This window comes from Malaya genurostris, chromosome 3, assembly GCF_030247185.1.
Source record: "Malaya genurostris strain Urasoe2022 chromosome 3, Malgen_1.1, whole genome shotgun sequence".
Classification (NCBI taxonomy): domain Eukaryota; kingdom Metazoa; phylum Arthropoda; class Insecta; order Diptera; family Culicidae; genus Malaya; species Malaya genurostris.
This window is the reverse complement of record NC_080572.1, coordinates 39658698-39686454: the sequence shown is the minus strand read 5'-3', so window position 1 is coordinate 39686454 and position 27757 is coordinate 39658698. Positions and strand designations below refer to the sequence as shown.

At 37.0% G+C, this 27757-nt stretch overlaps 1 protein-coding gene across 19 annotated transcripts in view; it reads left to right on the top strand.

The window, feature by feature from the left end:
* Nucleotides 1-27757, top strand: part of LOC131439121 (uncharacterized) — a 142199-nt gene that overhangs the window by 46904 nt on the left and 67538 nt on the right. For 15 of the 19 annotated variants that reach the window (XM_058609760.1, XM_058609757.1, XM_058609756.1 and 12 more), the window contains one exon: nucleotides 3587-3625. The exons of 2 other annotated variants lie outside the window; for them this stretch is intronic. In XM_058609760.1, coding sequence (XP_058465743.1) covers nucleotides 3587-3625 — 39 coding nt within the window. Of the gene's footprint in view, nucleotides 1-3586; nucleotides 3626-24740; nucleotides 25198-27757 lie in introns of those variants that run through there. 2 more of the 19 variants (XM_058609763.1, XM_058609769.1) reach the window with 2 other exon arrangements.

The window sequence follows — 27757 nt, the reverse complement described above, 5'->3', positions numbered from 1 at the left end:
CAATAACTTTAGTATTGAAAGAAGGTAAAATTTGATGTTTAATTTGCCGTTGGATAATAATGCAACTCCACCACCCATTCCAGTAAACAGGAGGAGGTTTACATGAAATTTCCGAAATCGAAAAAAAATTTTTGATGCCGAAAGTCTTAAAATTGAATGAAACGTTGAGATTTAGTGTCTTGATGAATGACCCGACAGTAGCTTTCAAATCTCTGAGAAAATTGAGCGCGTAAAAATATGTTCGGAAAGTGCACACACACAGACATTTTCCGATGTCGTCGAACTGAGTCGAATGATATATAACACTATGGGTCTCCGAGGCTCCGTTCGAAAGTAGGTTTTTCCAGCGACTCTAATACCTTTCTGTAGAGAAAGGTAAAACGTTTATTTGCCCTAAGCACAAACATAGGATAACCCCTAAATGACTATACCTGAATCGGCTAGCATAAGCCGACAACATTGTTAACATTGTTACTCCGATTTATAGGCGTGTAATTTTCAAATCTAATTGAGAAAGTTCGAGAAACCAGTAAAGAGGTTTCATTCTTCCATGAAACGGAGTTACTAGGGGTTTATGAATTATGTCTCATCTCGAAACTTTTCGAACTTCTATTTCCGCTTTTTCATTCATCTATATTTTCAATCTAATTGTGATGAGTCATTATCTAATTAAAAATCCTTTGTTTGATTGATTCTATGAAACGTTTCCGAAAGATTAAGAGGAGTCCCATTTTCTAATTCACAGCAATTTTTACAATCTTAATTTTAAATAGAAGTTTAAGCGTATTGAAATAATTTGTCAACTGGTATTGATATAACATGAATCGTTGAACAAACAAAGGTTAGAGTCAGGCGCGTATACAGGGGGGTGTTTTAGGGGTTCAAACCCCCTCCGAAACTCAAAAAAGTATGATATTATGTAAACTCTTTTTTTCAAATAAGTAAAAAATAAAATGAATAATTTTCAACAAACGACTCCACAATAAAAAAATTTCAAATAATTATATAAAAAGTTCCATTTGTATGGAAATTGATCAACATGTTCTGAAACACCCCCCGAAATTTTTTTCTGGGTACGCGCCTGGTTAGAGTCCATGAAACTCTCTATATTCATTCATAAGTTACTCCCATAATTCTCGTCCCCAACACTTTTTGAGATACACCCAAACCTCCGTTTACGTACCTCCTTTTACGAAGCTTCTTTTAGTTCGTAAAAAGAGGTACAATATAGATATTACGGTGGGACAAGGTTGTATGTAAAAAATTAAAAGATTCATTTTTCCGCTCCACCAAACTTTTCGTGTTCCTTTTGGGGCCCGAATAAAATATGCAAATTATTAGCTCAATCAATGAAACGTTATTTTCGCGCTCCAGGTTTAAAGTTTGTTTGGGATTAGGGATTGGGAAACTGACTTTTTACAACAAAAATCGTTTGGAGAAAACCATATAGGCTGTGTTAATGTAACGTGGGAGAAAATCATCGAAGACCGCAAAACAATCCGACATTTGTAGAAAAAGTTATTAAAGGAAAACCGACACAAGGTCCTAACAAAGGTGCATTCCTTAATATATCTAGCACCACTGCTCTAGTGATCCTAATATGATTTGACTTTGTTTTATTATGCTATACCGGATGATCTGAGTTGTTTGATGTCTTCACGATCGTTGCTCAGCTCAGTATGAAGAGTCATGACAAGCCATGTTCCCAAACTCACTGTAAAATATACAAAAAAGTCTAACTTTTTAGTTAAAAAAATGGTTGTTTTTGACTTCGACAACGTTTTAGATAAATTCAAATTCAATCACACTCTCCATCTCGTATTGTTTATAAGATATAGACGATCCCATTTTAAGCAAACAAAAAATAATTTATGTGACTTTTTTGTGTCTTTACTGTAGGATTCAGAACATGGTTTGTCACTCAAAAAGATTCTTCATAAAAAACTGAGTACCTATCTTGAAGACATCAAACAACTCAGATCAACCGTTATAGCGTAATAAAAGAAAGTCGAATAATATTATGACCACTAACAACATTGGTGCTAGTTATATTAAGGAATGAGCCTTTGTTCGGATCTTGTAACGATTTTCCTTCAATAACTTTTTTCTACAAATATCGGATTGTATTGCGGTCTTCGAATGATTTTTTTCTCGTCAAATTTCCTACAAAAATAACACATGCTCTGGTTTTTAGAGTCCATAGTTTTTTCGCAAAAAGTCAGTTTCCCCATACTAAATCCCTTACAAACTTTAAACCTCGGGCGCAAAAATATTGATTCATTAAATGAGCTAAAATTTTGCTTAGTTCTTATGGAATCTAAATGTTATCCCACCCTAATGGATATTTTTGGAACTGGTTTGAAAATTAGATAACGGAAAACGATGTTTGAGGTATTTTTGAAATCCAAGATGGCGACTTCCGGCTTAGTGATATTCCTTAAAAACCCCTACAAAACGGGTATTTTCGGAACGGTGATGTGCAGGTAAAAGAAAAAGGGTGTTTCAGGTCGATTGAATTTTACAAATTGATTAAATTTGCGTACCTCCATTTTAGTTCGTAAATGGTGGTTTCGGTGTACCGTGTTCCTAACTAAAAATTATCAGTTTTTCAAATACAACATATCAAATGACATCTAATAACATGAATTGAATTACCAATAGCAGTCTATTTCTCCATATTAAATGTAGCTTAAAACAGATGAATTTTTAATGGCCAACAGGCAATCCACGCGAGAATCCGCAATCATCATACAATATATAGAAAAGCGTAGTTGTATTGAGCTGCATGTTACCCGTTACTGCATATGCTGCAACCCATTCCAATCTAATAAGGCATAGTCCTCATTATTATAATGTGAAAGTTTACATACCATTAGAAGCGACAGGGTTTTCATGATGTACTTTCACAGGTTTATATTCACTGTAGCTTCCCTTTTTACTTCCCCGACCTGAATTTTCCTAATTTAAAGTCATCCCTGCACACATTATACTCAGCTCTTACTTACGTACGTTTCGGTTCCTAGACCTAGACCTTTAACGATCTGAAAATAACACGCCTTGCCGACTAGACAAGAATGCATTACACAATTTGACCTTTACCTTTAGATTAGCTAGCGTCTTGTTGTTTGACGTCGTGAATTAGATGCCACTGTTAGTTGAAAAAACAAAAAACGAACGCCAGAGTAAACCACACCGAATGTTTAAAACATTTCTTTCCTTTCTCTTTTTTTCTCTCGTGCCGAAAACTGAAATAAAATCAAAACATGCATTTAAATTAAATACCGCTTGTCTGGCTGCCTACATTGATGCGGTTTATCATCGTACGGCCAATCAACCACCCAAACCATCAACCAACTGACCAACCCATCCACCCGCTACTGCCGCTGATGTTGCTGCACTACCACCATAACACGCGAAACAATTGGCATGTGGTGGCCGCATCGCACTTCCTCGAACATCGCTGCTCCTGCCATTGCTCCTGCTGCTGCCGCTGTTGCTGCTGTTGCCGTTGCTGTCAACTTTGCTACCACGCGTGTACACTTTCTCGCATCCGCCTTCTGTATAATTCACAATTAAAAATAATTAGGCAAGCGCTTTATCATTGTCAGCGACATCAAGAAAACAGGTACATTTTATTCTGATCTATCTATCTTTTTCTGTTGTTTCTAGAGAAAGTATAGTTAGTCGGTAGCCGCTGGTTCGTTTGTTTGTTGTTTTTCGATTCACTCTAATCTGATGTGTTATTTTTCAGATAGATTATTGCTAGAACGGTTCCACAACAATACCCAGGTGCACAATGATTTTGTTTCGTTTCGTTAAAAGCGATATTCTACCATTGCTACGTTGTACGTTAAATAACTTTGTCTAGTCAAACTACTTTGCGCAATGTTTAATAACAGTAGAAATCATTACCTTAAATAATGTTATAAATACTGTCATATACATATGTATGTATGAGTAGCCACACTCGGTTCAAGGATTTACCAAGGAATGCGGATAGACTTACCGTAGTCCCGAAATCATTCTCTGGGTAGTCTTCACGTTATTGTTGTTTTTGAAGAGAAAATTAAAAGAGTTGGGTGGATTCGTGAACCGAAGAGCTTACGCGTGTACCATGGGAATACAAGACTCCCTTCCAACAGGATCAGGGTCATTTCGCAGGAAGCCATTTCGCCGAAACACGTTTTGCCGAATGCCATTTCGCCGAAAGATTTATTTCACCGAAAGTCATTTTGTCGAAAGAGATTTCGCCGAAAGGGTCATTTCGTCGAATTCTTCATCAGTCTTAATATCGTGATTGAAATTGATTTTTGAAAAAGACAAATGAAAAATGATTATGTTTACTCCCGTTTCGTTGACCTACAATCGTACTTCTCAAATAATCCAGAAAGACTTGAATATTTTTTGTAGGTTTATTCATGATCCTCGGAACGGAACTCCAAAAAAAACTTCTTGACTTTATTAGTACAATTACCAGGCAATAGTTTGCGGTATTTGCCGATAACTAAGTGCAAATGAAAAAATATCTGATGCGGCTTCGCCACATCGTTTTGTTCGTTACTGCTCGCTCGGATCTAACTGAAGCAAAGAAACCTAGCTTTGAGTAGACCGGGCAAACGAGGAGGTCACAGGTTTGTATGCAAGAGGCTGCCGCTTCCGAAGGCAAGTCGGCGGCCAACTCAGCTGGAACAATACAATACAATACAATACAATACAATACAATACAATACAATACAATACAATACAATACAATACAATACAATACAATACAATACAATACAATACAATACAATACAATACAATACAATACAATACAATACAATACAATACAACACAATACAATACAATACAATACAATACAATACAATACAATACAATACAATACAATACAATACAATACAATACAATACAATACAATACAATACAATACAATACAATACAATACAATACAATACAATACAATACAATACAATACAATACAATACAATACAATACAATACAATACAATACAATACAATACAATACAATACAATACAATACAATACAATACAATACAATACAATACAATACAATACAATACAATACAATACAATACAATACAATACAATACAATACAATACAATACAATACAATACAATACAATACAATACAATACAATACAATACAATACAATACAATACAATACAATACAATACAATACAATACAATACAATACAATACAATACAATACAATACAATACAATACAATGCAATACAATACAATAAAATACAATACAATACAATACAATACAATACAATACAATACAATACAATACAATACAATACAATACAATACAATACAATACAATACAATACAATACAATACAATACAATACAATACAATACAATACAATACAATACAATACAATACAATACAATACAATACAATACAATACAATACAATACAATACAATACAATACAATACAATACAATACAATACAATACAATACAATACAATACAATACAATACAATACAATACAATACAATACAATACAATACAATACAATACAATACAATACAATACAATACAATACAATACAATACAATACAATACAATACAATACAATACAATACAATACAATACAATACAATACAATACAATACAATACAATACAATACAATACAATACAATACAATACAATACAATACAATACAATACAATACAATACAATACAATACAATACAATACAATACAATACAATACAATACAATACAATACAATACAATACAATACAATACAATACAATACAATACAATACAATACAATACAATACAATACAATACAATACAATACAATACAATACAATACAATACAATACAATACAATACAATACAATACAATACAATACAATACAATACAATACAATACAATACAATACAATACAATACAATACAATACAATACCATGCAATACAATACAATAAAATACAATACAATACAATACAATACAATACAATACAATACAATACAATACAATACAATACAATACAATACAATACAATACAATACAATACAATACAATACAATACAATACAATACAATACAATACAATACAATACAATACAATACAATACAATACAATACAATACAATACAATGCAATACAATACAATACAATACAATACAATACAATACAATACAATACAATACAATACAATAAAATATAACATAATACAAATGCAATATAACCTCGATCGATACATTACAGTAGTTTCGAATGTTTTGACAAAGTTCTGGAATCGACACAGTTCTTCTACGGTTTTAAAGATTAACGCAGTTTTATCTGTGAATTTCTTAGTTAATACCGTTCAAAAGCAGAAAAACACATATGTTTTATAACAAAATGGACCGTGGCTCGACAATACAGAGGTAGAAAATATCTCAAAAGTTCATTAAACTAGGCATGGAGTAAAACCCGTTCCCAAAATACTCATTTTGTAAAGGCTTAACCGGACATCCATATTGAATCCATATTGTCTATCCGAAAAAGGCCTTATCGTAAGAATTTGTAAAGGATTTGTAAATTTTCGTCTCATTTTACTTAACATTGTAAAAGATTTTTAACTTAATTTGTTCTGTGAATTTTATCTTTTTTGCTTTGAATGTTGAACATGCACTACTTTTGTACAGTTAATAGATTTCGAGTAACAACGATTTGAAGGAAAACAGTACAATTCAACAACAAAAGGTTCAGATCTGCGAATAACCATAAGAACGCGACACTTTGGCCAATTTGTTACTTTTGATCTATGAAATCTAGTATTTTAACGACATTTTTTTAAATTATGTAAATACCTTTCAATTGCTTCAGCTGTAACTTTACTATACGCTGAGCTAATTAATGTTAAATGTTTTTGTTTTTAAAAGAATAAAATAAATATATAGGTAATAACGACGTGTTCTTTTAAATGACAGTTTTCGGTTTACTTTTAAACTCTTTTTTCAGTTTACATTTTTTCATAGTGGCTTAGTGATTTCCTGCAACTTCTTTTTTGACACCATTTTTGTATCAGTGTCAGTTTTCGAGCTACAACCTTTTAAGAAATGGTCTCAGTCTTAATGTCAAATCGGCTTCTCTATCCGACCAAAATTCAAGGATTGCCATACTGTAGACGTGTACAACGTTTCATCCAAATCGATCCAGATGTTATCAACTTTTCTGCTGTTAATTTCGAGAAGCCATCCGACATCCCGGTACTTTTCAATCGAAAACTACACGAAAATTAGTCAGTTTATAAAACCTGTTCTAATCCACCTAGTAGTGTAATGATACCTTCTTCAGAAACGTTTATATGAAAAATTGAGGCCAGCTCATTTTCAAACTTTTGGACTCATTTTTAGTATCGAAATAGTCAAGTAGATTTATTTGGCCATCAGCTAACAAAATAAAATATTTAATGTCAGTTTCAACGATTTTTACATATTTTCATTATCAGATTGAAATTAGAGATTGAAATTTTTAATACTCTTTACCCTATTATTCCGGAACCGGAAGTCGGATCTGGATGAAATTTGGTAGTAACTTATGAGGCTTTGCTTGAGCTCAGGCTTTAGCAAATCGGCTCAACTGTCCCAGAGAATCATAGTTTTTAGCCACCATTTCCAGTATTTTCCGAACCGGAAACCAATATAGCCAAAGTCGATTTGTTTGGTCATCAAATGTCAAGAACACATTCAGTAAAAACCATTCACGCGAAGAGGTTGTGTTTCGATTGTACTGGCTCGTGAGTTAACGGCTGCTACCGAGACAATTCTAAGCTTCGGGTAGTTAAACTGCCCATAGCAAACGCAATATTCGGGGCGTTTCCCGACTGGAAAGCTAGCAACGAAGGCCATCCCGTTCATACGCACAGAGGTGTAGAGACACAGAGGTGCGAGAGCATAGAAGTGACGAGTCACAGAGGTGCCATCGCATAAAGGTGCGAAGACGAAGGGGTGCAAAGGCACAGATGTGCTAAAGCAACCCAGTGCTGATCTACCACGTACCAGAATTTGTACGCTGCGTAGGATCAAAAGAGACGGCATATATCGCGAGGTGCTACACTGCAAGCATCGCATTTGATCGCCACCAAGAGCAAAAGCACTGTACCTGGGGTCAGGTACAGGCAGCACAGCAAGTGCAGTGGTGTTCACAACGACGGCAGAGCAACTGAGATAGCAGTAAACGACAGAAGACTGCCAATTGGAAACAGCAGAAGACTGCCAATTGGAAATCGTTGGAAGAGCTTCACGTCGTTCTTCACGATAAAGGAACAGAGACATCAGCTACAAGGTAGATTTAATTTAATTTATTTTTTATTTCTTATATCTGAAATTTTACTAAACATAAGTTTTTATTTTGGTATTATTAATTTACAAAAAAATTTAATGTAATGGATGATCTCATGGAAGATCATCCGACTCCGATTCCGGATACTAGTAAGAGTTTAAATACTCCGAGGGCTAAACATTATCCACAGGGTACCACTGGGCCATGGATAGTCTATCTTCGAAAAAAAGAAAAGATTTTAAACTTGATGCAAATTACAAAGGATTTGACATCACATTTCTCTGAAGTTAAAGAAATCTGTAAGGTTAATAGAGATAAAATTCGAGTTGTTGGTAACGACTTGAAACAGGCAAACGATATTGTAACCTGTAACTTATTTGCTATTGAATATCGAGTTTACATTCCATCGAAGGAGGTAGAAATTGACGGTGTTGTGACTGAAGCAAGTCTGACAGCAGATGATTTACTTAAAAATGGAGTTGGCCGTTTTAAAAACTCCATGCTTGTCCCTCAAGCTCGAGTGCAAACAATTGTACTCAGCAGTCTTATCGTCCCTCAGATTCGTTTCGCGTAACATTTACCGGATCTGCATTGCCTAGCCATGTCTATATCGATAAAATTCGTCTTCCTGTTCGGCTTTTCGTACCGTATGTTATGAATTGCACGAACTGTAAAAAATTCGGACATACAGCTACTTACTGTAGTAATAAGTCCAAATGTATAAAATGTCAAGGGCCTCATAAGGATAATCTTTGCGATAAAGATGTTGAAAAATGTGTTTATTGTGGGGAAAGTCCTCATGATGATCTTTCAGTGTGCGCTGCATTTAAGCTGCGTAAAGACAAAATGAAGCTTTCTTTAAAAGCACGGTCTAAGCGCACATATGCAGAAATGCTTAAAACGGTCATACATGTCTCCCCTTTGGAAACCGAAAACGGTTTTTCAAATCTTGCGGAGCCAGAGGAATCTGACTCTGACGGAAATAGTGAAGATACCTCGTTTGTCACTCCTCAAGGGTCTGTTAAGAGGAGATTACCAAACCATAAAATACCAAAAAAGACACCTAAAATTACACCTTCAAAAAAAGATCCCTAATTAAAGCTAAAAAGCCAAATTTAAAACCAAAAACTGTACCTCCTGGTTTGTCAAATTCACAAACCAATCCAGGAACTAGCTCAAGAAAAGACAATAATCCAGTGGGCTCCATTTCACATTCACCAACAGGATTACTGAAATTTTCGGAAATTGTAGAATGGATTTTCGCTGCATTCAATATTTCTGAACCTCTAAAGACCATCATAACAGCATTCCTACCAATAGCTAGAACTTTTTTGAAACAGTTATCAGCTCAATGGCCAGCTCTTTCAGGTTTTGTATCATTTGTCGAAGCATCATGCCAAAACTAGATTCATTTAAAGTTTTGTTGCATAGTCAAAAATGTGATGTATTTGCTTTGTGCGAAACATGGCTTACATCAAACATAGCCTTAAATTTTAATGACTTTAACATTATACGTCTCGATAGAGACTCTCCGTATGGTGGAGTGCTCTTAGGAATTAGGAATGTTATTCCTTTTATAGATTAAATATTCCTTCGACTTCTAGTATAGAAGTTGTTGCTTGTCAAATAAACATTAAAGGAAAGGACATTTGCATTGCTTCGGTATATATTCCTCCAAGAGCTCAAGTTGGACAACGACAGCTTAATGAAATTGTCGAAGCCCTTCCTGCTTCACGTTTGATTTTAGGAGATTTCAATTCGCACGGAATGATGTGGGGTTCCGTTTACAATGATAGCAGATCATATCTAATATATAATATTTGCGACAATTTTAGCATGACGGTACTAAATATGGGTAGCATGACACGGATCCCAAGACCTCCTGCACGTCCAAGTGCATTAGATTTATCTCTGTGCTCGACTTCAATTCGACTAGATTGCACCTGGAAAGTATTTTCTGATTTACATGGTAGCGATCATTTACCAATCATCATCTCAATTAGCAGTAACAAAGGCATTGCTAATTCAGTAAATATTCCATATGATTTGACAAAAAAAATTGACTGGATTAAATACCAAAGTAATATTTCAAGTGTCTTAACTTCAATGGAAGAGCTCCCCCCACTTGAAGAATATGACTTCCTCGTTTGTTCGATTCTGGAGGCCGCAGAACAAGCCCAAACCAAACGATTTCTTGGTCCATCGTCTAACAGAAGGCCTCCAAACCCTTGGTGGGACAAAGAGTGCTCAGATGCTAAGCACGCGAAACAAAATGCTTTCAAGACGTTTTTAAAACGAGGAGGAAGAACTCCTCAGAATTTTGAAAATTTCTTGACTTTAGAAACCAAGTACAAGAGCATACTTCGGGCCAAGAAATGTAGCTATTGGAGACATTTTGTCGAAGGTTTGTCAAGAGAAACCTCAATGAGCACTCTTTGGAATACGGCCAGACGAATGAGGAATCGTAACGTAGGAAATGAGAGTGAGGAATACTCGAACCGATGGATATTTGATTTTGCGAGGAAAGTTTGTCCAGATTCTGTTCCTACGCATAGCATTATAAGAGAATCTTTTCCAAATAATGGGTCCATTGATAGCCCCTTTTCAATGATGGATTTTTCCATAGCACTCATGTCTTGTAACAATAACGCTCCTGGGTTGGACAGAATTAAATTCAACTTGATGAAGAATCTGCCCGACCTCGCAAAAAGACGTTTAACGTTTAACGTTTAATTGTTTAACAAGTTTCTTGAGCAAAATATTGTTCCACCTGACTGGAGGCAAGTGAAAGTTATCGCCATTCAAAAGCCGGGGAAACCAGCTTCCAATCACAACTCATATAGACCCATTGCGATGTTGTCCTGCATCAGAAAATTGTTCGAAAAAATTATTCTACGATTGGGTCGAGACGAACGGGTTGTTGTCTGATACTCAGTTTGGCTTCCGTAGAAATAAAGAGACGAATGACTGCCTTGCATTACTTTCGTCTGACATCCAAATTGCCCTCGCTCAAAAGCAACAAATGGCATCTGTATTTTTAGACATTAAAGGAGCATTTGATTCAGTTTCCATTGATGTTCTTTCAGACAAGCTCCACCAACATGGACTTCCACCGGTTATAAATAATTATTTGCACAACCTTTTGTCAGAGAAATGCATGCATTTTTCACATGGCGATTTGGCAACATTCAGAATTAGCTACATGGGTCTACCGCAAGGATCATGCCTCAGTCCGCTCCTTTATAATTTTTACGTGAATGACATTGACAGCTGTCTAGTAACCCCATGTACACTAAGACAATTGGCAGATGATGGCGTGGTTTCAGTTACTGGACCCAAAGCTCTTGATCTGCAAAAACCATTGCAAGATACCTTAGATAACTTGTCCGTTTGGGCTGTTCATCTGGGTATCGAATTCTCTGCGGAGAAAACAGAGCTGGTCGTCTTTTCACGAAAGCATGATCCCGCGTAGCTTAAGCTTCATATGATGGGAAGAATGATCCAACAGGTTTTGACTTTCAAATACCTTGGGGTGTGGTTTGATTCCAAATGCACGTGGGGAGGACACATTAGGTTTCTGATAACGAAATGCCAACAAAGAGTAAATTTTCTTCGAACAATAACAGGATCTTGGTGGGGTGCTCATCCGGAAGATCTAATAAAATTGTATCAGACAACGACACTTTCAGTGATGGAATATGGATGCGTTTACTTTGGTTCCGCTGCAAAATCTCATATCAAATTAGAGCGAATTCAATATCGTTGTTTGCGAATTGCTTTAGGCTGCGTGCATTCGACAAATACAATGAGTCTTGAAGTTCTGGCGGGAGTTCTTCCATTGAAAGATCGTTTTTGGGAGCTTTCATCGCGACTGCTAATAAGATGTGAGGTACTGAATCCCCTGGTTATTAATAACTTCGAAAGGCTAGTTGAGCTTCAATCTCAAACAAGATTCATGACAGTATATTTTAATCATATGTCACAGGAAATCAACCCTTCAAGATATATTCCTATCCGTGTCAGCCTCCTAAATGTCCCTGACTCAACTTTATTTTTCGACACATCCATGCAGCACGAAGTGCGTGGAATCCCGGAACACCTACGCTCGATGGAAATCCCAAAAATATTTACAAGTAAGTTCAGGCATATTGACTCTGAGAAAATATTTTACACGGACGGATCACGAATTGAAGAGGCTACTGGATTTGGTATATTCAACAATAATGTTTCGGTCTCATTTAAGCTTCAAGAACCTGCATCTGTTTATATAGCAGAGTTAGCAGCAGTTCATTATAGTTTGAGTGTAATCGTCACATTATCTCCAAACCATTATTTTCTTTTCACAGATAGTCTGAGTGCAATTGAAGCTATTCGCTCAAACGCTGCTTGCCAAAATGAACCTTTTTTCTTGGGCAAAATAAAACAGTGCCTGAACGTCATATTGAATAATAATTATCAAATCACAATAGTTTGGGTTCCGGCTCATTGCTCCATTCCAGGCAATGAAAGAGCCGATAGTTTAGCCAAACGTGGTGCTATTGAGGGTGAGATTTATGAGAGACCGATTGCTTTCAACGAATTCTATAGCGCGTCTCGCCAAAGAACACTTGCCAGCTGGCAAGCTTCTTGGGATAAAGATGATCTGGGTCGGTGGATGCACTCAATTATTCCTAAAATATCGACAAAGGCATGGTTCAGGGGACTGGATGTGAGTAGAGATTTCATTCGTGTGATGTCCAGACTCATGTCCAATCACTACACGTTAGATGCACATCTCCTTCGAATTGGACTTTCCGAGACTAATCATTGTGCTTGCGGCGAAGGTTACCGCGATATTGACCATGTTGTTTGGACATGCGTGGAGTTTCGTGATGTCAGATCTCAACTAATAAATTCCTTGCGTACCCAAGGTAGACTATCCAATGTCCCAGTTCGCGACATTCTTGCTTGTCGTGACCTTCCTTACATGAAACTTCTTTATCATTTCATTTAATCCATTGGAGTTCCAATTTAAATTTTATTTTATGTTAGACTGTTTCCTCTTCCATGAGTTCAACCAATAGCCAACTATAGGATATTGAATATAAATGGTGAACTGATACAAACAAATCTGAAATAGTTATAAGATCATATACAAAATAAATGTATTTTATTTAATGTAATTTAAAATAGCAACTCACTTGATAGAAACAGTGTTTAGATTAACTAATGAGTACCAACATACTAATATGATATTCGAAATGTATTAGGTTTAAACTACTATGTATTGTGGATGCCACGGCGAAGAAAAACTTATGTATATTGCCTATGAAATAAACGTATTTATGAAAAAAAAAATGTCAAGAACTATACAGTGGAATAATTTTTAGCACAACTCCGTAGAGTTTGTACGATCTTTGCATCGTCACCTTCAACGGCGGTTAGAGTTGTTCGACTTTTCACCTTATATTCCCGAACCAAAAGTTGGATCCGCATAAAACTTCACAGCAGGCTATGTGATCATAAGATCTCACATTTTAATCAAATCTTGTAAAAGTCAGTTCTGCGCTGATCAAAATAAAATCAAGAGCACTATTTTCATTCTTTTGCCCATTCTACCCCGTCAATCCGGAATCAAAAATCCATTAGACCTTCTTTTGCAGTCAATTGTAAAAGTTTATAAAATAGTTTTTTTGTTTCATAAGTTATGTAAATTAACATTTGTTTTGGTATGACATCTTTAGGCTTGTTCAAAAATTGATCACACTAAGTAGCGTCAGACATCGACATTTTGACGTGACGCTTAAGTTCTTCAATGTTTTATGTTTTTCTAAATGTAACTCAATAAATTTTCCAGTTTTCATTTAAAAATGCATACACCAAAGGCTGATACGTCGAACGGTGATCAAAATTTGTTCGTATTATAAAACTACGACTGCCGCTTTATCTTAAACCTAGGGTAGGTTTTTGATCGTTATTCCGGAACCGGAAGTCGAATCCGGATAAAATTTCATATCATGCTGCGCGACTATGAGACTTTTTATATGAATCTAAGTTTAGTCCAGCGTTTTTTTTTTTAAATCCAGTAAATCAAGAGAAAATCGGATCCGACTAAACTTTTGATAGCAGGCTACAGGGTAGAGAGAACTTTCATTTGAAATTTAGTTTTTTTAATTGATCCAGCGGTTTCTTGGAATGAGAAACTCGAGTGTGCTTATTTAAATTGCATTGCACATTTTACTCTGTAATTCCGAAACTAGAAATAGGATCTAGACAATAATTAATAGTCAGGAATGAGACTATAATAACGTTCATGCAGAGCAACGTTTATTGAAATCTGTTGAGCGGTCCAGTTGCAAAGCTTGTAATATTTTGTGTTTCGAGAATTTCCAGTTTGCATGGCGATTGAAACACAGACCAGCATGAACCGCTCATAATCCCGAGGTCAGATATGTTTACAAGGAAATAGTGTGACTAGCAAACACAATTTGATCCTGTTCGTCATTTCACGATCCACAGCTTGTAAAACGAAAGTGTCAACATGCTCGGAGTATTGCTATATTTACACTAACAAACGAAAATGAAATCCGTGATGCGTTATAATTAGACAATCTATCTCACATACAAATAAAACAGTGAGAGAAGATTTTTTTCTATTCCGTAGATCACAATCCCAATTATGTTAAAGCTCTCTTGTTTGAGAGTGAGTTACCCTACCATCGATACATCAAGTAGGGTAAAGAAGTATAAAGCGGCACTCCAGACCAAAAGGTCCTCCTTTCAGTACTTTTCTAATCAAAAGTTCTATCACTAACACTATCTTTCCGTAGGTTCTTTTAGCTATGCATGAATAGACTGAGAAAATAATGATGTGCGCTTTTTCATCGACCGAATAAGCATTTTACCCGTAAAAAGCGTCCAACAGTCGGTTGCTATTATGTAACTTTCTTTCATCAATGATAATGTATCTATTATTGGATTAAATGTGTAAATAAACAAAGTCATATCTTGGATATAACAGTTTTTTTTTCATTAGAGTCACTCTATGGAGCATTTTTAAACGCTTTACCTAATAATAAAATGAATCGTAACACCAACCAACAGCCGTTTGCAGTAGTAGGGTAACAGAGGTATTTTGGGCCACTTTAGGATTGATTTTATTTTGACCCACTTTGTAAAAATAACCACTAAATGTTGTAATATCTTCAAAAAACCCTTCCAAAATAGGTAATTTAATATGATTAGCTACAAATTGATGCGTCATGGGTTACTAACATCGACTAAATCAATAAAGTTTGTCAGTAAAGCTAAAATATATGAGGCGGCAGAAATACCTCTGTTACCCTAATTAAAGCTCAGTTCCTGTAATAACGTGAACGCAGTTGACTAAATCTGACGATTTATTTCTAACTACAAGGTCATCCTCAATTTCATTTTTTTTCGTTACATGCTTTACCTTTAGTTGGTGCCAAATGAGGATTATTGGAACTTTTCGTACCACAAAACTTTTGGTTGGCTGTCCGCCAGAAACCGATGCTAGCACAAAAGAAAGTGAATAAATTCAATGACAGCCAGAGTTAAAAATATCCTTTCCATTGTATTCCATTTGTGATGAGATGATGATATGACGATGCTAAAGATTGTTAAGTTTAGTTCAATTTTGCTGGAAACAGGTGGAATGCCTAATATTTTTTTGTTCCGGTCTATCTTCAGCCGATACAAAAAACACGTTTTTGCATAGGAAGCCCTTAATTTATTCTCTGAACACGGGTCTGCACTAGTGAAGTTGGTGGAATTACTTTATGTCTCTTGACGCTACAATATGTACGGGAGACCGGAGCTAAACCGGACACTTTTTGGAAATTGAAAAAAAGAAACTAGGTATTTACCCAAGTTATCTAAACCGTTGTGTAGCTTCAAAACGTCCAACTGCAATTCCCAAATTGTGGTTTGAAAAAATGTGCATTAGTTAGTGGCGTACCGAGGAAATTTGACGCCCAGGCAAAATAAGATTTGCCGTCCCCATCGTTGATTTTGTGAGCAAAAGCTTAACGTCGGTTTAAAGAGAGCAAAGACTTCACCAGCAAACACACAAGTAGCAACCTCTAGAGCTACCTACCGAAAAATTGTAGTAAACACTATAGTTAGTTGCAAGTTGTTGTGTAGTAAAGTAAAGGAATGTGATCCACATGCAGTATTACTACCGAAACTCAAGCATGCTACGTTTTATTCACAAGGCCCATTGTCGCGAAATTTCATGCCTAGCAATTCCAAATTACAGATCTCACATTGAAAATAAAGTGGATCATGAAATTATTTTAGAAAATGTTACGGAATTTTTTTTTGATCATGAATTCTATATATATATATATATATATATATATATATATATATATATATATATATATATATATATATATATATATATATATATATATATATATATATATAAATGCAGAGGTAATTCTTTGTAATCGCATCACGTAAGAAAGGACTTAAAAATTTTTACATCTTATTAGATGCACATAAATGGAGCGTCGCAATTCACGCAAATTTACGTGGAAGAACATTTAATATTGTGTCTAAAACTCCATGACATGAAATTCATTGAAATGAAAAAAAAAAGAATTTTGTAGCAACCCACCGCGACTTGAACCGAGAATCATTGGATCGCAAGTTCGTCTGATAATCGACTGAATCACAGAAGCATGCATCTGCTTGGCCGGTAAAAGGTGCATTTAAATTCATACAGTCGCACCTGCTAGTAGAACGCAAGTTACAGTCGAAACCAGTAAAATTCAAGCTCATCTAACATCAAGTCGTTACAAATGAGATTTTCTGTCATTTGACAAATTAGGTCTTTATGAATTACATCGTATGAGGGATTAAGTCACCTGTAAAATTCATTTTTTTAGAGTGTGAACGAATTTACATGATTCTACTAAAGCTTACATTTACATTTACATACTAAAGCTTTTAGTTTGGTTATACCCGATCAGATGCACATAACAAAATCATAACACAAGTATATCAACATAACTATCTAATTTATTACAACTATTGTTATAAATTTCTGCTCTCGGACTTCTGTAGTTATATCAAAGTCAAAAATAATTGTGATACAAACGTTTCAAAATCTGTTACGATTTTGTTCCCGCTAGAGTCTTTTTTTAATGATTTTTGTTATTTTAATAGCTTACCAGCCAAAAATAGTTCAAATTTTGTTACAAAATATTTCTGAAATAAATTACTCCAGTTGTTATAATACTGTAATTACCATCTGATCGGGTAGGCAGACAATAATTTCATTTTGAGGGTAAGTTCTGGGGAACTCAACAGATTATGCAGTATTCTGAACGGCGCTCATTGTTTCGGTCAACCGGGACATGAAGTCGCATTTTTGCGGCTACAACCGATAATTTTTTTTTTAATTTTTTCGTTGATATATAGACCACGACTGGTTCTCATTATCTTCTCTCGTTTCTGTGAAAAATAACCTAATCTGAAAAACCTAATCGTAAGTTGAAAACTTGTGTTTGTTTTTTGAAATCTAAAAATCCAATAATTCCAGAATTTTACCCCCACACAAAATCAAAAACTAATCATCTATTCGTTAGGAAATTTAAAAAAAAAGCAGCAACAAAATAATCAATTTTACTATCGAACTGATTAACGAACATTCAGTTTAAAATTCGGTAAAAAATATTCGGATTCTGTGAAATTTTCTAAGTGTGTAGTATACTCTAATATGCGAAAAAATCGGTATACCTTTACGAGCCTAAGTTTGTTGAAATCAATTCATCCATTTAAGAGAACATTGAACGGTAAGAAAAAATGTGCGTTTCAGTAAAAAATATCTTTGAAAGATGCACACACATACATACACACAGGCATTTTCCGATCCCGTAGATCTGAATTAAATGATATATAACACTACGGATCTCCGGAGCTGCGATCAAAAGTCGGTTTCTCCAGCAATTATAGTTATATATAAAAAAGGTATAGAATTCGCTCAAACTTTGGAAAATTTTTCCGAGGCCCGGAGAGCCGAATGTCATATACCAATAGATTCAGCTCGACGAACTGAGCAAATGTCCGTGTGTGTATGTGTATTGTCAACAAAGAGGTCGAGATCTCAGAGATGGATGGGCCGATTTTGATCAAACTAGTCGCAAATGAGAAGTCTCTCCGTCACCCAGAACGCTATTGAATGGTTTTGAGATCGGATGTTCACTTTTTCAATTAAACGAAGTTTTATGTCAAAATTTTCAGTTTTTTGACAGTATCTGTCACACTTGACCTTGAAAACGGAATATATTTCCAGACTTAGATTTCACACGGTAATATCTATCCTACAAGCCATAGATTGTTAAAATCCGTCCATTTTCAACGGAGATATCGATATTTTTGTGTAAGCGACTTTTCGCCTTATTTCAGTAGTAGGAGTTTTACGCGTTTGATGATAAAGCAATGCTTGGGAGCAACGTGAAACACGGTTTTTTATACTGTTACATACAATTGTTTATAAGTACCAAAAATCCTGTGTACAGTATCCTTTTTCATGACATTTGCTTTGGACCGATTTTAGCACGGTTCGTTTTTGGCAACATAATCGTTTGAGTATGACACGTAAACTAGAGGATGGCAGCATTTTCAAGTTGAAAGTAATATCATAATTACTTCGATTTAAATTACTTACAGTAATAAATGCTAGAAGAACATATCTCCCATATACCATTCGACTCAGTTCGTCGAGATCAGCAAATGCGTGTGTGACAAATAATTTCACTCAATTTTCTCGGAGATGGCTAAACTGTTTTCTACAAACTCAGATTCATATGAAAAGTAGTATACTCCCAAACAAGGTTCCTGAATTACGTTTGGATTCGACTTCTGATTCCGGAACTACTGGATGATATGTGAAACAAAATTGAATTAATGTAACTCATTTTGCTCGTAGATGGTTGCACCTATCTAAGAACCATCTAAGATTCAAATGAAAGGTCTTAAGATCCTATACTACATTTTGCTTTTTTGTCAGATCTAACTTCCGGTTTAGAGGGATACATGGTGATTAGTGTAAAAATGTACTTACCTTACCTAACAGCTATAGTCCTGGGGTGTCTTTTGCTGTTCAAACATACGTCTCCACATAACTCCTTAGTTTTTGGTGATAGACGACGGCAAAGGATTTGGGCGGCGTTCAGCAATGTGATTGCGCGGTAATTGCAATAATCTAGCTTATCGCCCTTTTTGTAGATGGGACATACCACTCCATCCATGGTCCTGCGGTAGAATCTCCTCCTTCCAAATCTTAGAAATCATCCAGTGCAGCGCTCTACCAGTACCTCTCCTCCATGTTTGAGCAGCTCGTCTGGTAACTGGTCATTGCCCGCGGCTTTGTTGTTCCTCAGTTTGCCGATCTCCTCACTTATCTCCGACAGATCAGACGCTGGGAATTTGTCGTCGGCTGAACGTGCACCCAGATTGATTCCTGTGCCATTCTTTGTATCTTGTTCTTCGCCATTCAGATGCTCATCATAGTACTGCTTCCACCTGTCGATCACCTCACGTTCAATCGTGAGAAGGTTACCACTGGTATCTCTTCACAATTCGGTCTGTGGTGTGTAGGCTCTACGTGAGGTTCACCTTCTCATAGAATTTCCATGTATCATTTGCGCGGTACAACTGTTCCATCGCTTCGCAATCTCGATATTCCAGGAGGCGCTTTTTCCTCCGGAAAACTGTGTTCTGTCTGTTCTTCGTTCGCTCTCATGCGGTGTTGCAGCATCTTCTCTTCGACCAACTGCTGACATTCACCGTCAAACCAGTCATTTCCTCGATTCGATAACCTCGTACCTAGTACGGTTGCAGCAGTGCTACTCACGGCGGACCTTATATTCCTCCAGCCGTCTTCAAGAGTCGCCGCGCCAAGCTGCTCTTCCGTTGGTACCACTAGCTTCAGTTGTTGCGCTTATTCTTCTGCTATACGAACGCTACGTAGCTGCTCGATTTCCGTCTCATGTGGGCAGTGCACGTTGATGATGCTGTAATTGAAGAAACGGCCCTTGATCTTCAATACGCACATCCTATCACTGTCCTTTGTTCGTTGCGTAGGTCTTTGCCGACCATTCCGAGTCGTATTTATATCCTGATTGTGCGTAATATGTGTTTTCCGGGCGGATTGTTAGGCCTGCACCAACCTCCTGTCTCGCCGGAGCGCCATCGTGTCAGCACTGTTTAGAGTCCCATACTGACACAAGGACGGCAATGAGCCGCTCCTAACATCCTAACAGACGCTGTTTCGAGCCGCCCCAACATGGGGAACAGACGCTCGGGTAGGCTCGCTCTCTGTAAAGAGAGGGCAAGTCCCCCTTCCCTGTCAGCGTACGACCAAGGTCCCACCGAGGTTAATTACCCGATCTCTCCTCGGGATAGGAGTTACTGGACAAGAGACTAAGAACCTCATTGGGGCCTGAATTGCGCATTGTCCCGTCGTTTACCAACCTGTGTAAAAATGTCCATTCCACATAAATTAATCGAGTTTATCGAATTTGCAGATTTGGAAAGTCCATAACCAAATATACTTATTTCAGTTTAACGGTATTCAGTTTTCGATTCGGAAGGTACCCCAAAATTTAATTCGCACTACGATTCCTCAAAGATATCTACACTGATTTTCAAATATTTTGAATCAAATGTGAACAATACAGTTCCTCAGGTAAATTTAACTGACTTCGGCTACACCGATTTTCGGATTCTGGTTCCAGTATTGAATCGTTTCTCACAGCTCAATCGTTTTCTCAAAATAGGCCAAATCGAATTTCAAAAACAAAAAATCAAATTAAAAAAGGCTTATGGTCCCATACAAAATTATTGAATTTTATCCAATTCTGAATTCCAATTCTGGAATTACAAGGAGCTGAGTTTTTAAAATTCAAACAAATTTAGAAGATGACAGTTGGACTCAAAAGTATTGCAATTTATTCGTCATATTTATTTATGACCATACGAATCTGGAATGTTTGGGCGTGCATCCGCTACATAGAATGTTTGGGCGTGCATCCGCTACATAGAATGCAACATGCTTACCAGCGTGGACAGTCCACTACAACCCTGTTACATGATGTTGTGTACAACATTGAAAAAGCTTTCTCACAAAAGCAATCTTGCTTGGGAGTTTTCCTGGATATTGAAGGTGCCTTTCATAACGTATCTTTCAATTCAATTCTGGAAGCAGCCCGTGGTCATGACATACCTTCAAGTATCACAAATTGGATACACGCAATGCTTAGCAATCGACTTCTTTGTTCATCGCTTCGGCAAGCAGAGATTGGAAAACTGAGTGTCTGTGGGTGTCCTCAAGGTGGTGTACTATCCCCACTTTTATGGAATCTAGTCGCTGATGGTTTGTTAAGGAAACTTAATAACCTTGGATTTCCGACTTATACTTTTGCCGACGATTATCATATATTGATGACCGGTATAAGCATTAACACTCTCTTTGATTTAATGCAGCAAGCCCTGCGATCTGTTGAACAATGGTGTTGTCAGGTTGGATTATCTGTAAATCCGCGCAAAACATCAATGGTGCTTTTCACTCATCGTAGGATAATCACAGGAGCTCGTCCGTTGCAGTTCTTTGGTTCAGAAGTCACTGTGGTCGATCAAGTTAAATACGTCGGGGTTATTCTTGACTCAAAACTTAATTGGTCTGCTCACATTGACTTCAGGATTAAAAGAGCTTGCATGGCTTTCGGCCAATGCAGACGAGCTTTTGGAAAATCATGGGGACTCAAACCCAGATATATTCATTGGATCTACACAACTATTGTTAGACTAATTTTAGCATATGGATGTCTTGTATGGTGGCAGAAAGGAGAAGTCGCGACAGTTCAGTCAAAGCTAAATCATCTCCAAAGGATGGTCCTAATGGCGATGACAGGAGCATTCACGACAACTCCTACTGCTGCTCTAGAGGCGCTACTGTGCATTAAACCACTACATGTGTTCCTAAAACAAGAAGCATTATCTTGTGCATACCGTCTTAAGGTTACAGGGCTTTGGAACAGTAACCCATTAGATTATACTACCAGCCACACTCGCTTGTGGTTTCAAATGGTTACATGGGATGAGTATTTACTCGCTCCTAGTGACCTAACTCTCACATGCAGTTTTCCTTTCAAAACATTCAATGTGAGCTATCCTCTTCGTGAGGAGTGGTTGTCTGGTTGTCTGGAACGACAACTTGATGAACACATAGTTTGTTATACGGACGGTTCTCTGTTGAATGGTCGTGCTGGTGCTGGTGTCTACTGTCGTGAAATGAGGCTGGAGCAGTCTCATTCACTTGGTAGATACTGTACTGTGTTCCAAGCAGAAATCTACGCGATTCTGTGTGGAGTACAATCGGCACTTCAGCATAGGATCTGTGGTAAACGTATTTATTTTTGTTCCGACAGTCAGTCAGCCTTAAAAGCACTCAGTTCGAATGACTCACGGTCGAATCTAGTGATCGCATGTCGAACTCAAATTGAAGACCTCAGCATTTCAAATGCTGTTTACTTCTTATGGGTACCCGGCCATTCTGATATTACTGGAAATGAATGGGCTGATGAGTTGGCTAGAGCTGGTGCAACGAATGATTTCGTTGGTCCTGAACCAGCTTTACCACTTTCAACTAGTTGGATGAATCACAAGATTCGTTCTTGGGCTGCATCCAAACATGCCAGCTACTGGCGCAGCTTGCAAACTTGCGCTCAGACAAAAGCATTTCTACCGGATTTAAATCTGAAAATGTCAAAGTGTCTACTTTCTCCAATCATCATTGCAGTATTCATATCATCTGATATGTAACTGTCCCGCATTGACGCAGCTTCGTATGCTGTGTATGCGGAGCTAAAATTGAAGGATATTCTCTCGTTTCTCACCAGGAGCTATAGTCAGAAGGGTTCATCGTTCTTCCTGGAGTGAATGAATCCCTTCTGTATTCACCTTTAATAGGGTTTAGCAGATTGTTTGGCATCCTTTAGGGGGTACCGAATTTACTTCTGCTCGTACATACTGCGAATCGTCCTGCATTCTTCCGGGAGTGCAGAATGGTGTCGCTTTTGTAAGATCTCTAAATCCTCTCGGGGGTTGGAGGTTTTATTAATAGCAGACTGTTCGGGGCCGCTACTAGAGGTTCAGAATTTACTTCTGCTTCCACTAAATGTGATCCTCAGCAGATTGTTCAGCATCCCTTAGGGGTGCAGAATTTACTTCTGCTTTTATGTGTTTTTGTGTCGTCAATTTTTCCCATCCTCCCAGTCCAGCCCTTACCATTTCCCTTCATTCCTTCCCTCTTATATATCGGGAAAATGGCAAGGCACAAATCTCCAAATATCAAGGGGAACGTGCCATTTGAGCCAATTTGTTCTGATTCCTGATTCCTGATGGACTCAAAAGTATTGCAATTTATTCGTCATATTTATTTATGACCATACGAATCTTTGTGGGTTATGCTGGTCGCTGAATACCGGCTATGGAAGTACCGTAAATAATGGCGAGAAACTCTAAAGTGGATCTTACTTCAACATCCCATGGAATGTTCAATCGATTGTCACACGCTTAGAATAAAATTCGATCCGATTTGTGATCGAAATCTCAAATTTCCGCTTAAAACGACGATGTTTAAAATAATGTCATGAGAACTAAACACCGAGGAATATTCATGCAAAACCACATGTGGATTGATAAAAAAAGGTATCACTGCTAGGTGGATTAAGCACGTTTTTATAGAGAAAAGCAAAAACATAACAGTAATACTAATTTAGAATATAATATATTAAAAATGTATTAAAACAGGTTTCTGTGATTTCATATAATCAGAACAGCCGGAATTATGGCATCAGTACCAGAACTTTGTTTTGCTAACACAAATCAAAAGCATAAATTTCATACGTTTGCAGAAATGGAACATGTGAACATATTTATCTCACTGATAGTAAAAGAAAGCTCAAACAATAACTAACTTGACTGGTTGGAAAATAATGTCCGCCATCAGTGAAAATAATTTCCGCCATCAGTGCTTTCATCTATACACAACCAAATTAATGTGTTTTCTTTTGCACACAAATTGATTTGAACGGGTGCTGGATCATACATAAAAAATTTTAAAAGAAAAATATAGTCAAAAAAAATTAGCATTCTCCTGACCACCTTGTGAGAAATTTCGATTTCGTTAAGGTCTGCAAAGAGACCGGCTAAATAAGTGTTAGGATACTGGGTAGTACCTGCCGTATTCGCGTGAGAATAAAAATACTTCAATCATACGGTTTGTCACACTCCGTGAAATATGCTCCACTCTCAGTAGATTTGAGATTCCCTGAGTAGTGAATATATAAGACTGTAGGCCTCTTTGGTTCCAATGGCAATCCAATCTTGCCTCATTGGATGCGCATGGGACTTAGTCTTCTCCGAGCAACGGCTCAAATCGGTCGCGTGTGAGTTACGTTTGCTGGCTCATAAATATTTACTACTGACGAAGGGAACGATCTCTTCTAAGTTGACAGTGATATTCAGTGCCCCTCTAAGCTCAATTAAGTAATCGTAAAATCGTTTTCGAGGACGTACGAACGGACGACACGGTGCCAAAACGGATTGATCAGTTGTAAATCGTTTACTACGCGACAACGAGTTGGACGATCCATCGTCGAGGTCGTTGACAGCTGAATCAAAATGAATTTGATGTTCCGGAAAAACATGCGCGAAGGTGGTGGTCGTTCTGGTGGTGGCGGAGCCAAGAGCAAGATGACAGGCCGTCATCAGCGGAAGGCGCGCGAAAGCTACGGTGGTCCCGGTGCGGACGAGTATCACTTTCGGACGCACATTTTCTTTTCTCCAGCGCACCTCAAGATGGACAACGAAGGTTATTTCTACCCCTATTCGATCCTTGCTTCTCACGTGCAATTGGTTCTTCGCGGTGCGTCCCCATGGGAAGGAATTTTTACTCCACACTTTACCTAACAGACCACGAAAAAATCCTCCTTATATGAAATGGGATATTTATAAACTTCCATTGGCAAATAGAACATTGAGTCGGAGGTTACTCTCAATTCAAAAATCCAAAATTAATCTCCAATCAATCAGAACCGAAAACGTCACATAGTCTCGCGCAAATAGAGATTGTGTCTTCATGAAAAATAAGTTTTTCGGTGTGCGCTCTTCAAATTGTCGCTCTCTCTTTTTCTCTTCTTCTGGCTAAACTTCAATTTTTCAGTACAGTGAAAAATTACCGACACACTTTTTCCTCGTTAACATATCGGTTGTACTTGAATGCTACGTTTACACACAAACGAAGACAGCTACTAAAATTGTAACAAATTGGAAACCTTCACTTTCGGGAAGTTTATGATTTTGATGATTTCATTTATTCGAACGTTAAGTGCTAATAAAGTAGATTATATTTCTATCTACGTAGAATAACAGCCACGAATGCGGGGGCGTTACATGACGCTAGATGACCGCCTCTTCTTGTTTTCGAGGGCAACATGTGACAATCAAGCAGCATGGTAATGACATTTCTATATGGTTGAGTATAGCTTTTGTTGCTGATGTTTTCATTAATTGGTGTACGATGTTGAAAGAAAGCCGATGTACGGCATTTGATTTAATGAAAAAAAAAATGCTTGTGATTTCTACAGCAAATTTTATACTCATGCATGGTACGTCGCATCAATCTTTTCATACCAAGTATAATTTTCAGTGTCCATTGGATTCTATCACTGCTGGGTCAATGCCAATTGCCACGTATGCTCAGTTCTACTCCGGTGTATAATGCCGATTCATAAATTTTCATCAACAGGTTTTCACAGTAATATGTGAGGTGAATTAATCAGTTCCTCGACAGTGAAAAGGCATTAAACGCTTTTGCATTATGTATCTATCAATTCTAAATAGATATTTAAGCAAGTAATACTACTTTTGAAAGAATATATATTTAAACAATCCAAACGTTTCATTATACGTCGAGATTCTTCTTGACAGGAGTTGTTAAACTTTGGTATCTGCCACTACTGTGTAAATTATGAAACTATTAGAGGTATAAATAGGTAGACTAGATTCAATTTCAGGACCCTGGTTAAAGTCTATATTTCAGTTCCAAGTTCCAAATCCAGGTCTAGGCCCAGAATCCGGTTCCGAATATAAGTTCGAAATCCCTGTCCAGAGCTTAGTTCCAGAACTCAGGCCCAAAATTTATTTCTACAATTCAGTTCCAGAATCACGATTCAGAATCATAATTCAGATTCATAATTCAGGTACTGCTGAATCCTGGCTCAGAATCTAGGACCAAAAATCAGGTTCCAATTTCTGGTTATTAATCCAGATCAAGAATTCAATTTTAGAAACCAGAACCCAAATTTAGATCAGCACACTACGCAAAAACCAAGTAAATTTACGTCTCTTTAGATGTACACAAACGGAGCTTTGCAATTCAAGGCATGTAAAAATTAATCATACAGGGTTGCGCAAAGGAAACTGACACATTTTATTCATCGGTTACACTGAAACCAAACAAGAAAGGTAGAAACGGAACACGGCATTGGAAAGTAGAAGAATGAAGATTCATTTTCGTCTAGTAGTCTTATATCATGGAGCACTGGAGTGTCGTTCACCGCGTTTTTTGAAGAATAGGTTGTACGTTACAACTACTCGTGGCAACATTTTAAATTAAAGTCGAAAATGCCGGGGCTTTCGCGTAATACAATGAAGCTGTTGGTGAAAAATTTTGTAAATACAGGTACTGTGACCAAAATAAAACCTCGGGGCCACGTCCAGACAGTCCGGACACCAGAGAGTGTTCAACGAGTTGGATGCCTTTCTCAGATCAATCATGCTTTTTATATATAATAATGTGGAATTTCTTTGATTCTTGAAAGAAAAGCCAGAATCGATTTGTTTTACTGTCTACTGACAATGACTACCAATTGGAGTAGTTTTGAGGCCAGCTTAGAGACTTTTTTACGTGTTTTGTTTCGAAGCTTCAAGTGACGGTATACCACACACTTTACCATACAACTCCAGAACCGGAAGTCGGCTTCGAACGAAATTCAGGAATTCCTCATGTAACCGCAAGACCTTTCATTTGAACGTAAGTTTGTGAAAATAGGTTCTGCCATCTCTGAGAAAACCTAGTTAGATTATTTGACACATACACACACAGACATTGGTCAACTCGATCGAATGATATATGGCACTTGGCTCCCCGGGCCAATTTTCACTAATCGATTTTTCAAGTGATTGCATATACCTTTATATATATGAGAAAGGCAAAACGAGTTATAAATTAAAAAGGCGTTGAGTGACACTCCAGTGCTTCATGATGGAGACTATTAGACAAAAATTAACATCCATTCTTCTACTTTCCGATTCCGTGTTCGGTTTCTCCCTTCCTTGTTTGGTTCCAGTGTAACCGGAGAACAAAATGT